General features: G+C 38.1%; 1 protein-coding gene across 1 annotated transcript; it reads left to right on the forward strand.

Annotated features, from left to right (window-relative positions):
• Positions 1-47: 47 nt before the first annotated feature.
• Positions 48-310, forward strand: LOC125531393 (glycine-rich cell wall structural protein-like; the record flags this gene model as incomplete). Its single annotated transcript, XM_048695817.1, is given in 1 exon segment — positions 48-310. A coding segment is annotated over 1 exon segment (87 nt), but the record flags the coding sequence as incomplete, so codon positions are not given.
• Between the last annotated feature and the right edge of the window lie 12,071 nt (positions 311-12,381).

Below are 12,381 nucleotides of genomic sequence, written 5' to 3' on the forward strand. Positions count from 1 at the left end.
CTGGCGACCGGCGAGGTCTCACATGCTGGCCCTAGTGCTCCGCCTCTTACAGCTACCATGGGAAAAAGGGCGGGGGAGGTGGTGGCGGCGGTGGGTGCAGCTTCGACTGCACCAGCTGCGAGGCCCACTGCTGATCCAACCAACCAACCTACCTACGGCGGGGGAGATGGGTGACTGGAGATGGATCGCTGCACTCACACACACATCCAGGACGAGACTGCCATGAACTGATAAATTAAGGCCACTAGTTGTACGTGTGTGTATCTATGAATAAAAATGGATGTAATAAACTGAGCGACGGTTTTGAGGATTTGAGCGTGCATATGGTGTTGACCATGTTATAACTGTTTGTGATGAACGTCGCCTCATGTCGTGTTCGAATTGCCGGAGCAAACCATGAACGCACGAAAGATGCAATCACTATGATGAAAGAGTATTATATGCACGAGACAACATGATATCTTACGATGAAGAAGTATTACATGTACAAGACAACATGACATCTTTAGATGTAACTACATAGTATATATATATGTGGGCAATACATAAGAGTTTTTGAGGGCAAATAAACAAGTTGTCCTCGCACACGTCGGGACTAACACAAAATCCAACACCGTTTGTACTACATCTAGTCCAGCATGATAAAATTTGAATCACAATTTACTAAGCTCTACCTTGAGACAAATTACCTCCGGTAGTTGAAGAAAGTAAATAACTCCTTCCAAAACGGCATAAACACCTCGTGCGTCAAAACTCATAGGATTAGTGAGAAATACCAACTAAGTCCGAGCAAAACTAAAACTTATTGGTAGAAACTGACTTTGTCATCATATCAACATGATTATCATGCGTACTTATCTTGCATACCTTCAAATCACCTTCAGCAATAACATCTCGAATATAGTGAAATATAACATCAATGTGCTTCATTCTCTCATGATACGTTGGATTCTTTGTAAGACATATGGCACTTTGACTGTCAGAAAATATGGTAGGGCAAGATGAATCTCCACAAAGTTCAGTATACAAACCTCTCAACCAGATAACTTCTTTGCATACCTTAGAAATAGCCATATACTCGGCATCGGTAGTGGAACAAGCCACAATAGACTATAAAGTTGCTCTCCAACTCACAGCACAACCATCAATGATGAAAACATAACCTGTGAGCGATCTTCTCTTATCCAAATCACCAGCAAATTCGGAATCAACAAACCAACAAGTCCAACTTTAGTTTTCCCAAACTATAATAAGCATTAGAAGTACCTCGCAGGTATCTGAAAATCTATTGAATTACTTTTCAACGCTCTTTTCCAAGATTAGCCATGTATCTACTAGCAACACTCAATGCATATGATAAATCCTAACAAGAACAAACCATGGCATACATAAGTGAACCAACTACACTCGAATAGGGAACTCTAGACATGTACACAATATCGGCATCTGACTTAGGACATAAGGCTAATGATAATTTTAAGTGTGCGGCTAACGGAGTACTCATCGACTTGGCATTATTCATATTAAAACGATGAAGAATTTTATCAATATATACCTTCTGAATTAGTTATACTTTTCCAGACGGTCTATCTCTGAATATTTCCATGCCAGGTATTTTCCTTCATGCACCCAAACCCTTCATCTCAAATTCATTACGCAATTGCTTCTTTAGTTCACCAATCTCTAACATGATCTTTGCAGTAATTAACATAGCATCAACATAAAGAAGAAAATAAATAGTTGAACCATTGACAGTGTTCAAATAAACACAACTATTATAATTAAACCTTTTGAAACCTTGAGAGGGAACATAAAAGTGTCAAATCTCTTGTACCATTGTTTAGGGGCTTGCTTCAATCCATAAAGAGATTTATTTAACTTACAAACAAGTTTTTCTTTTCCAGGAATAGCAAAACCTTCAGGTTGTTCCATATAAATATCATGTTCTAGTTCTCCATGTAACAATGGAGTTTTAACATCCAATTGTTCAAGCTCAAAATCATGCATGGCAACAATACTGAGTAAAGTATGAATAGAGCTATGCTTCACAACGGGAGAAAATACTTCGTTATAGTCAATACATGGAATCCGACTGTAACCTTTAATAACTAACCTTACTTTATATCTTGTCTCATCATTAGGAGAAACACCTTCTTTTCTTTTGAAAACCCACTTGCACGAATAGGTTTCTTCTCTCTAGGTAATCTTACTAAATCTCAAGTCCCATTCTTTTCAAGTGATTCCATCTCATCTTGCATAGAGGTCATCCACTTATTACTATCACCAGAAATAATAGCCTTGGAATATGAAGAAGGCTCAACATTACCTTCAATTTCTTCTGGAATAGATAAAGCAAAAGAAACAATATTGCACTCTTCAATTAACCTTTTAGGTTTATTAATACCACGCCTAACTCTATCACGTGAGAGATTCCAACCTGGTGGAACAATAGGCTGATTTGGAGTGACATGGTCATCATCAACGATGGGTTCATCATGTGCATCAACATTTTCCTTATCGGATGTATCACCTGAATCAATAACATGCTCGACTTGAATAGTAGGTTGCTGAATAGGAGGCTGTTGTTCACTCTCAACAGGAACATTAGTAGATGTAACATCATGTAACATAGAATATTCATTAAAGATAACATTTCTGCTAGTAACAACCTTCTGTGTTTCAGGATTCCACTATTTAAAACCTTTAACACCAGATTTATAACCAAGAAAGATGCACTTAACAGCCCTAGGCTCCAACTTCCCATTGTCAAAATGAGCATAAACAGTGCAACCAAGAACTCTCAACTGTGAATAATTAGCAGGTGAACCAGGCCATACCTCAATTGGAGCTTTCTTATTAAGAACAATAGATGGTGACCGGTTACTGAGATAACAAGCAGTGGACGCGGCTTCAGCCCAAAAACGCCTATGTAAACCTACATTGGACAACATGCAACGGGCTCTAGAAATAATGGTCCTGTTCATATGCTCAGCAACACCGTTTTGTTGAGGAGTATAAGGAATGGCGTAATGTCTGTCAATGCCTTCAGAGTTGCAATAATTCTCAAATTGCTTAGAACATAATTCCATACCATTATCAGTGCGAAGTATTTTTACCTTCTTTTTAGTTTGCCTCTCAATCATAATCTTCCACTCCTTAAAAGTTGTGAAAGCTTGATATTTATGCTTCAAGAAATAAGGCCACACTTTTCTCGAATAATCATCAATAATAGTTAACATGTAACTAGCACCACCTAGTGACTTCCGGCGAGATGGTCCCCATGAATTAGAGTGTACATAATCAAGAATACCTACAGTTGTATGAACCGAAGTGTTGAACTTCACCCTCTTGTGCTTGCGGAAGATATAATGCTCACAAAATTTTAATTTGCCAATTTCATATCCATCAAGAAGTCCTCTCTTATTTAACTCTGCCAAACCAAGTGCACTGATAATCCACAATTATAGGATACGCAACAGTTTTAGAGGGTAGAGTATTCAACCCAAGTTTATAGATTCGACACAAGGGGAGCCAAAGAATGTTTGCATGTATTAGCAGTTGAGTTGTGAATTCAACCACACCTGTAGATTAATTATCTGCAGCAAAGTGATTAGTAGCACAGTAATATGATAGTTTTGACATCAGTGGTAATAGTAGCAATTGTAACAGTAACAACAGTGATGATGTTGTAGCAAGTATAACAGTAACAGCGACAGTAGTAACTTAGCAAGAGCAATATGTGGAAAATTCGTAGGCATTGGATCGATGCATTGGTTGGATGATATTCATCATATAACAGTCATAACCTAGGGCGATACGGCACTAGCTCCAGTTCATAAATATAATGTAGGCATGTATTCCATAAATAGTCATATGTGCTTATGGAAAGAAGTTGTATGATATCTTTTGTTGTACCCTCCCGTGGCAGTGGGGTCCATAAGAAAACATAAACAGTTCAGTTCTGCAATCATGGCACTCGGACCCTAGTGACAAGCATTAAGCAAAGCAAAGTCATAACAACATCAATCTCAGAACACAGTGGATACTAGGGATCAAGCCCTAACAAAACTAACTCGATTACATGATGAATATCATCCAACTCCTCACCGACCAGCGAGCCTATGAAGGAATTACTCACTCCCGACGGTGAGCATCATGAAATTGGTGATGGAGGATGGTTGGTGATGACGAAGACCGAAGATCCCCCTCTCTAGAGCCTCGAACGGGCTCCTGATCTGGCCTCCCGATGAAGAACAGGAGGTGGCGGCGGCTCCGTATCATAAAACACGATGGCACTTCCTCTCCTATTTTTTCTAGAAAATAGGATTTTATAGCATCGGAATTAGGGTCAGTGGAGGCTCGTGGGCCCCACTACCCACCATGGCGCCAGAGGGAGGTGGTGCGCCCTGGTGCCTTGTGGGTAGCTGCCCCCCCCTCCGTGGGTCTTGGTTCCAGTATTTTTTATTTATTTCAAAATAATTCTCCAAAAAGTTTCGTCCAAATCTGAGAACTTTTATTTCTGCACAAAAACAACAATATGGTAGTTTTGCTGAAAACAACATCAGCCCGAGTTAGTTTCATTCAAATCATGCAAATTAGAATCCAAAACAAGAGAATAAGCCTTCGGAAAAGTAGATATGGCGGAGACGTATCATGCACTCATATGTCCAAGACGCATATGCCAAAGGTTAACAACATCACAATAAGAATTCTTTGAAATAACTGGAGTAGCATTATCTGAAATGGTAGAACCTCAAAGGTAATAAAGACCATTGGTCGAACTTAAGTCCCCTTTCATCACAATAAGAGAACCTTTGGTGACTTTCAAAACGCTATCTCCACCTGACTTGTACCCCTTTGCATCAAGGGCACTCACAGGCATAAGATTTCTCTTCATCTTCAGAATATACCGAACATCTGTCAAAGTTCTGATTGTGCCATCAAACATCTTGATTCGAACGGAACCTATGCCTTCAATCTTGCATGGTGAATTATCAAAACCCAAAATGGAACCAGCATCTGTAGTAGAATCAAAAGTAGTAAACCAATCTCTATGCGGGCACATATGAAAAGTACATGCAGTGTCAAGTACCCACTCGTCATTGGTCTTAGCACATCCAGCAATAACAACAAGAGCATCATCAGAACTATCATCCCAAGCAACATTAGCAGAATGTTCACCTTGTTTGTTACATTTCCTCTTTTCTTTGTTCTGCAACTTGAAACATTCTGAGATGTCATGCCCATCTCTCTTGCAGTATCTGCAATATTTCTTGTCTTTGGATTGCGACCGGCCCCTGTAGCCATTTTTACTTTTTCCTCCTGATGTCGCTTGAAGCTACGTCGGTATTTCCCCAAAGAGGAAGGGATGATGCAACACAACGGCGTAGGTATTTCCCTCCGATGTGAAACCAAGGTTACCGAACCAGTAGGAGAACCAAGCAACACAACGTAAACAACACATGCACACAAATAACAACTTCTCACAACCGACGTTTTAAAGGGGTTGGCAATCCCTTCCGGGGTATAGCGCCTCAAGATAGGCAAACATACGTGAGGTAAATTTGTAGTAGATTGATAGATCGAACGCCAAATAAAATAAATAAGAATAAATTGCAGCAAGGTATTTTTGTATTTTTGGTTTAATAAATCTGAAAAATAAATGCAAAGGAAAAGTAAATCGCAAAGGCAAATATATGAGAAAGAGACCCGGGGGCATAGGTTTCACTAGTGGCTTCTCTTGAGAAAAATAGGAAACGGTGGGTGAACAAATTACTGTTGGATAATTGATAGAAATTCAAATACTCATGACGATATCTAGGCAATGATCACTACATAGGCATCACGTCCAAGATTAGTAGACCGACTCCTGCCTGCATCTACTACTATTACTCCACACATCGACCGCTATCCAGCATGCATCTAGTGTATTAAGATCATGGAGAAACGGAATAATGCAATAAGAACAATGATATGATGTAGACAAGATCTATCAATGTAGAGATAGACCCCATCATTTTATCCTTAGTAGCAACGATACATACGTGTCGGTTCCCCGTCTGTCACTGGGATCAAGCACCGTAAGATCGAACCCACTACAAAGCAATCATGCATAAAAGAGATCAAAGAAACTCAAATACTTTCATGGATATAAAAAGATAGATCTGATCATAAACTAAAAGTTCATCGATCCCAATAAACACACCGCAAAAGAGTTACATCATATGGAACTCCAAAAGACCATTGTATTGAGAATAAAGAGAGAGAGAGAGAGAGAGAGAGAGAGAGATAGAGAGATGAAGCCATCTAGCTACTAACTACGGACCCGAAGGTATACAAAGAACTACTCACGCATCATCGGAGAGGCACCAATGGAATTGGTGAACTCCTCCGTGATTGTGTCTAGATTGGATCTGGTGGTTCTAGACTCTGCGGCGGCAGGATGAATATTTTGCGACTCCCCTAGAGTTCTAGGATTTTGGGGTATTTATAGAGCAAAGAGGCGGCCCAGGGGGCACCCGAGGTGGGCACAACCCACCAGGGAGCGCCTAGGCCTCCTAGCGCGCCCTGGTGGGTTGTCCCCTCCTCGGGACTCCCCGTAGGTGCAACTAGGGCCCAACATCTTCCTTCTGGTCCATAAATAATCTCCGTAGAGTTTCGTGGCATTTGGACTCCGTTTGATATTGATTTTCTGCGATGTAAAAAACAAGGAAAAACAGCAACTTGCACTTGGCACTATGTCAACAGGTTAGTACCAAAAAATGATGTAAAATGACTATAAAAATGATTATAAAATATCCAAGATTGATAATAAAACAGCATGGAACAATCAAAAATTATAGATACGTTTGAGACGTATCAGCATCCCCAAGCTTAACTCCTACTCGTCCTCGAGTAGGTAAGTGATAAAAACATATTTTTTTATGTGGAGTGATGTTCATCATGTCATAACATATTCTTTTCTTTATAGCATGGACATTTGGACTTTTATGTGATTCAAATAAATAGTCTAGTTTTGACATAATAATTTAGATACACAAGCATATCAACAAGCAACCATGTCTTTCAAAATATCAACATTAAAATAAGTTATCCCTAGCCCATCGTGCTCAAACATTGATCCATTCATGAAACATACTCAAATATTAACTACACTCAATACTTAAGCACGATCATATTGCCTCCTAGTTGGTGCTTTTATAAGAGAAGATGGAGACTCAAAATAGAAATAAAAATTGCATAAAGTAAAGATAGGCCCTTCGCAGAGGGAAGTAGGTATTTGTAGAGGTGCCAGAGCTCAAAGCAAAAAATTTTAGATAAAAACATTTTGGGAGGTGTATCCATCCCACCAACGAAAATGACTTAGAGTTCCCAATACTTTCCATGCATAGATATATCATAGGCGGTTCCCAAACAGAAAATAAAGTTTAATCCTTTTTCCCCCATAACTTTCACTTTCAATGGCTAGCCATATCCACGGTTGCCCTCCATACCAACACTTTCCAAGGAATTTATTATTTGACAACATAAAGTAAATTCATTTCTTTTTGCATTTCGGGACTGGGCATCCCTAATACCTTTGCCTTACTCTCGTGCAATGACAAGTGAATAAACACTCATCTTGAGAATAACACATCTAGCACAGAAAATATTAGTCACCCCTCACCGCTTCGCTAGTGAAACAAACACACAAAAGAGAAGTTTATTTTGAAAATTAGAGATGGCACATGCAAATTTGCTTAGAACGGCAAAAGAATACCGCATATAGGTAGATATAGTGGACTCATATGGCAAAATTGGTTTAAAGGATTTTGGATGCACAAGTAGAGGACATACTTAGTGCAAAATGAAGGCTAGCAAAAAGATTGATAAGCGACCAACCAAGAAACGAATAATCTCATAAGAAAGCATTAAGCATAATTAGCGCCGAATAATGCACCACAAGTAGGATATAATTTCATTGCATGATTATTGACTTTCGTGCATGCATAGGGAATCACAAACCTTAACACCAATATTCTTACTAAAGCATAATTACTCATCAAGGTGACTCACATATCATATCTCAAAACTATTACTAAGAATCAAGCTTATTTTGTCCAATGATCTTCATGACATTTTTTTCTCTTTTTTTCTTTATCCTTCTTGGGTAGCTATCACTTTGGGACTAATTTTCATGTGTTGCTTTTCATAAGCTCAAACAAATATAAGTGAAGATCATTAGCATAAAATTTTTTCTTTCTCTCAAAATAATTTAAGTGAAGCAAGAGATAATTCCTTCAAAATTTTACTAACTCTCAAATAAATCTAAGTGAAGCAACAGAGCTTTTATTCAAAAATAACAAAGCACACCGTGCTCAAAAAGATATAAGTGAAGCACTAGAGCAAGTCCATTGCTCATACGAAATTTAAGTGAAGCATAGAGAGCAATTCTAACAAGTCAAGATATAGTTTTGGCTCTATCAAATAGGTGTGTCCAGCAAGGATTGATGACTTAAAACACAAAATAAAACAAGCAAAGACACATATCATACAAAACGCTCCAAGCAAAATACATATCATGTGACGAATAAAAATATAGTCTCGAGTAAAATACCGATAGTTGTTGGAAGAAAGTGGGGATGCCACTCGGGGGCATCCCCAAGCTTAGTAGGTTTCTCATTCTTGGATAATAGCTTGGGATGTCGGGGTATCCCCAAGCTTATGCTCTTACATCCTTCCTTCATCCATCGTAAGATAACCCAAAACTTGAAAACTTCAATCACACAAAACTCAACAAAGCCTTCGTGGGATCCGTTAGTATAAGAATAATAAATCACTACTATAAGTGTTGTATCAAAATAAATCATATTTTGTTCTTGTATTATATCTACTGTAATTCAACTTTTCTATGGAAAAAACACATCAAAGAAAACCATAGAGCCATCAAAATAAGCACACAACACAAAGAAAACAAAATCTGTCAAAACAGAACAGTCTGTAGAAATATGACTATTTTGAATACTTCTTTAACTCAAAAAATCTGAAAAATTAGGACGACGTGGGAAATTTGTATATTTATCTACTACAATTGGAATGGATATTTTATCGCTCTCTGGTAAAAATTAAAATTAATTTCATGAGCACAAAACTTTCTATTTTTCAGCAAGATCAAACAACTATTGCCCAAGAAGATCCTAAAGGCTTTACTTGGCACAAACACTAACTAAAATACAAAAACACAATCATAACAGTAGCATAATTGTGCTAACACTCAAAAACAGGGAGAAGAAAGCAAAAATAAATGTTATTCATTGGGTTGCCTCCCAACATGCGCTATAGTTTTACGCCCTTAGCTAGGCATAAAGCAAGGATCTAAGTTTTGTCTTCTTTGGTTCGAGATCCATAAGATGCCCTCATGATTGATTCATAAGGTGGACAAATCCTTGTTCTAGGAAAGTGTTCCATACCCTTCCTCAAAGTTAATTGGAACTTAATATTGCCTTCTTTCATATCAATCACGGCATCGATAGTGTGTAAAAACGGTCTACCAAGAATAATTGGACAAGACGGATTGCAATCAATATCGAGAACAATAAAATCTATGGGCACCTAATTCATATTTGCAAGAATAAGAACATCATTAATTCTTCCCATAGGCTTTTTAATAGTAGAATCCGCCTAGTGCAAATTGAAGAAACATTCTTCAAGATTGGTAAGACCAAGCACATCACATAAAGATTTCGGAATTGTAGAAACACTAGCACCCAAGTCACAGAAAGCAAAACACTCATAATTTTTAATCTTGAATTTGATAGTAGGTTCCCATTCATCATGCAATTTTCTAGGAATTGAAACTTCCAATTCCAATTTCTCTTCTAGAGCTTTCATCATAGCATCAACAATATGTTTAGTAAAAGCTTTATTTTGTTCATAAGCATGGGGTGAATTCATCATGTATTGCAACAAAGGAATACAATCAATCAAGGAGCAACTATCATAATTAAAGTATTTGTAATCCAAAAGAGTGGGTGCATCACTAGCTAAAGTTTTGACCTCTTCAAACCCACTTTCATAATTTTTCTCAACAAGATTTTCACCCTCTGAAATATTGGGACACCTTCTACCTAAAGTTGACTTTTCTTCAGTCCCTTTTTATCAATATTAGCTTTACTAAACAAGGAATCAATAGAAGAAACACCTGCTTTTTCTAAGAATTCTCTTTTAGCTCTAAGCATAGCCGTTCTTTTCTTACTTTCATCCACAGAAACATAAAGAGCTTTAATTGATTCATCTACTTTAGGCACAAAAAAATTATCTTGAGATTTTCCACATCATGAGCAATTCTATCAACACTTCTAGACAAATCATCAATCTTATTCAACTTTTGTTCCATGGAAGTGTTGAAAACTTTTTGCGCGTTGATAAATTCTTTAATATTATTCTCAAGATTATAGGTATTCCTATTATTATTATAAGATTGATTTCCATAGGAATTACCATAATTATTAGAGGAGTTACTAGGAAAAGGCCTAGGGTTAACATTACCTCTATAAGCATTGTTGTTGAAATTATTTCGAGAAATGAAATTCACATCAATGGCATCACTATTTTGCTCAATCAAAGTAGACAAAGGCATATCATTAAGACCAATAGGAGCACTTCTACTAGCAACCAATTTCACAAGAGCATCAATTTTTTCACTCAAAGAAGAAATTTCTTCAACCGAATTAACTTTTTTACTAGCAGTAGCCCTTTCGGTATGCCATTGCAAATAATTTGCCATTATATTGTCAAGCAATTTTGTGTCTTCCCAAAGTAATTTCCATAAAAGTACCACCCACGGTAGAATCTAAAAGATTACGAGAAACAAAATTCAACCCCGCATAAATTTTTTGTATGATCATCCAAAGATTTAACCCATGAGTTGGGCAATTCCTTAGCATCATTTTCATCCTTTCCCAAGATTGTCCAACATGCTCTTGTTCAAGTTGCTTGAAATTCATGATCTAGGTTCTAAGGGAAATGATATTTGCGGGAGGAAAATACTTAGTGATAAAAGCATCTTTTCACTTATTCCAAGAATCGATACTATTGCGAGGCAAAGAAGAGAACCAAATTTTAGAAGAATCACGCAAAGAAAACGAAAATAATTTCATCTTGACCACATCATTGTCCATATATATTTTCTTTTGTATATTGCATAATTCCACGAAGATATTAAGATGGGACGTGACATCCTCATTAGGAGTACCGGAAAATTTGTCTTTCATAACAAGATTCGGCAAAGCAGTATTAATAGCACAAGTCTCCCCACTAGTGGCGGGAGGAGCAAGCAGAGTGCCAATAAAATCATTGCTGTTGGTATTTGAGAAATCATATAACTTGGTGTTCTCTTGAGTCATGGTGACCACAAAACAAGGTTACACTCAAAATAGATCTGGCAAGAAAACGGTGAACGGAAAAAGAGAGGCGAATAAAACGGAAATTTTTTGTGAAGTGTGGAGAGGAAAACGAGAGGCAAATGGAGAATAATGTAAATTGCTAGGAGATGAGATTTGTGATTAGGAACCTGGTTATGATGAAGATCCTCCCCGGCAATGGCGCCAGAAATTCCTTTTGATGTCGCTTGAAGCTACGTCGGTATTTCCACAAAGAGGAAGGGATGATGCAGTACAGCAGCGGTAGGTATTTCCCTCAGATATCCAACCAAGGTTATCAAACCAGTAGGAGAACCAAGCAACACAACATAAACAGCCCCTGCATACAAATAACAACCACTCACAACCCAACGCGTTAAAGGGGTTGTCAATCCCTTTCGGGTAACGACACCTCAAACGGTGCGTGGACGGGAGATAAATTTGTGATAGATTGAGATAATAGATCGCAAATGAAATAAAGTGCAGCAAAGTATTTCTGAAAATAAAAGCAAGAGAAAAAATAGATCGCAAAGAAAAATATATGAAAGAAGACCCGGGGGTCGTAGGTTTCACTAGTGGCTTCTCTCGAGAAAAATAGCAAACGCTGGGTAAACAAATTACTGTTGGGAAATTGATAGAACCTCAAATAATTATGACGATATCCAGGCAATGATCATTACATAGGCATCACGTCCAAGATTAGTAGACCGACTCCTTCCTGCATCTACTACTATTACTCCACACATCGACCGCTATCCATCGTGCATCTAGTGTATTAAGTGTCGTGGTTCTAACTCTGACAGTGATGTAGGGGGGTGAGTATGGAGAGGCTAGATCCTAGCTATGGGGAAGTTGTTACACACGAGATTTACGAGTTCAGGCCCTTCTCGGAGGAAGTAATAGCCCTACGTCTCGGAGCCCGGAGGCGGTCGACTGGATTATGCGTGTATGGATTACAGGGGTGCGAACCCTTCCTACTGAG

Source organism: Triticum urartu, unplaced genomic scaffold (assembly GCF_003073215.2).
Source record: "Triticum urartu cultivar G1812 unplaced genomic scaffold, Tu2.1 TuUngrouped_contig_7006, whole genome shotgun sequence".
Lineage (NCBI taxonomy): Eukaryota > Viridiplantae > Streptophyta > Magnoliopsida > Poales > Poaceae > Triticum > Triticum urartu.